Source organism: Priapulus caudatus, unplaced genomic scaffold, assembly GCF_000485595.1.
Source record: "Priapulus caudatus unplaced genomic scaffold, Priapulus_caudatus-5.0.1 Scaffold9004, whole genome shotgun sequence".
Lineage (NCBI taxonomy): Eukaryota > Metazoa > Priapulida > Priapulimorpha > Priapulimorphida > Priapulidae > Priapulus > Priapulus caudatus.
The window spans coordinates 1-1,325 of record NW_014586065.1 but is presented as its reverse complement, the minus strand read 5'-3'; the positions used below and the strand labels follow the sequence as shown (position 1 = coordinate 1,325).

Here is a 1,325-nt window from a genome sequence, read left to right as displayed (position 1 = left end):
GGATTTTCTTATCGAGAGCTTCACCCGTCCACGACATGAAAACACTAGGGATCATGAGTGTCGCACCATTTGCAGTGTGCATAATATAAGCAGGACTAGTTGGATCCCATGCGGTATAGCCACGGGCAGCATTTGTCATCCGGATGCTACCATTGGGGAATGACGACCCATCTGGCTCACCCTTGATTAATAAGCTACCCGTAAATTCTGTAATTGCGTTGCCATCACTGTTGGGGACAATAAAGCCATCGTGCTTTTCAGCAGTGATGTTGGTCATTGGGTAGAAAATATGAGAGAAGAACTTAGCGCCCTTAGACATTGCCCAGTCTTTCATCGCCGCGGATACAACATCAGCGGTTGCAGGGTCAAGAGCATCACCTGTGGTTACCGTTTTCGTGATCGCTTTAAAAGCATTCTTTGAAAGTGCTTCTTCCATCTTAGCCAGATTAAAGACATCTGTAGCCCAGATTTTATCTAGCTTTTTGGGCATAGAAGTAGGCGTATTTTCACGATTGGTTATTTGATAGATCGCTTGTAGGCGAGACTCATTTCCACTCATTGTTTATTTCCTTTAGATGTTGATGTGTGACTTTAAATTGTTTGATAAACCTAGGTGTACGTGAAAGTTGAAAAGAGCTTGCTCTTCGATATACCCCCAGAAGCCATAAACAATTTTTTAAAACTTGCAGTTACACTCTGTAAACGTAGATGAAGTTGCAAAAAACGTGCCAATGTATAACCTATTCAACAAGCAATGACAATAGCCAACTCATCTTAGGAAGGTATGCTCTGAAAATGGTTTGATGCCATGGAGCTAATAGTCTAACTTTTCAGTGAATTTTAGAGGGACTTAATTTTTTGAGCACTTAAAGGGTGGAGATAAGGGGGATAGATTGTTGTAACGTGACCCAAAGGCAAATAGCTAAAAGCGAGTGCACACGTTGAGTAAAGTGGCACCAATATAGTGCTAAGTGGGGATAATAAAGCACCAAAATAGTGCGTAAAAAATATGCTCAACTCATGGCAAAAATAGTAGGGGGTACGAAATTATCCCATAAAGTAAAAATTGTTCATTTGATTGGGCTTAATGTGTTCTGCTAATTGATAATTGTGCTAATGACTTAAGTGCGGTTTTATATTCGCTTTCTTCTAAGCAGTCTAAGCAATGGTTTGCTTGTTCGATTTCTTTTTTTGCAGTATCGGTAGCGTACTCTAACGCATTGGTGTTCTCGATTATTTTCATTATTTCATTGATTTTATCCAATCCCCCCTCTTCAATGGCGGTACGAATAAGTTGAGCATCATCGCCCGTGCTACGTTGTAGT

At 40.6% G+C, this 1,325-nt stretch overlaps 1 protein-coding gene across 1 annotated transcript in view; it reads right to left on the bottom strand.

The window, feature by feature from the left end:
• The window catches only part of LOC106820244 (type-3 glutamine synthetase-like), a gene marked incomplete at its 3' end in the record, with an annotated part of 2,178 nt that extends 1,742 nt beyond the window's left edge, over positions 1–436 (bottom strand). The window contains exon 1 of the mRNA XM_014824777.1: positions 2–436. Within this exon, the coding sequence (XP_014680263.1) occupies positions 2–436 (435 nt within the window). The remainder of the gene's footprint in view (position 1) is intronic.
• Between the last annotated feature and the right edge of the window lie 889 nt (positions 437–1,325).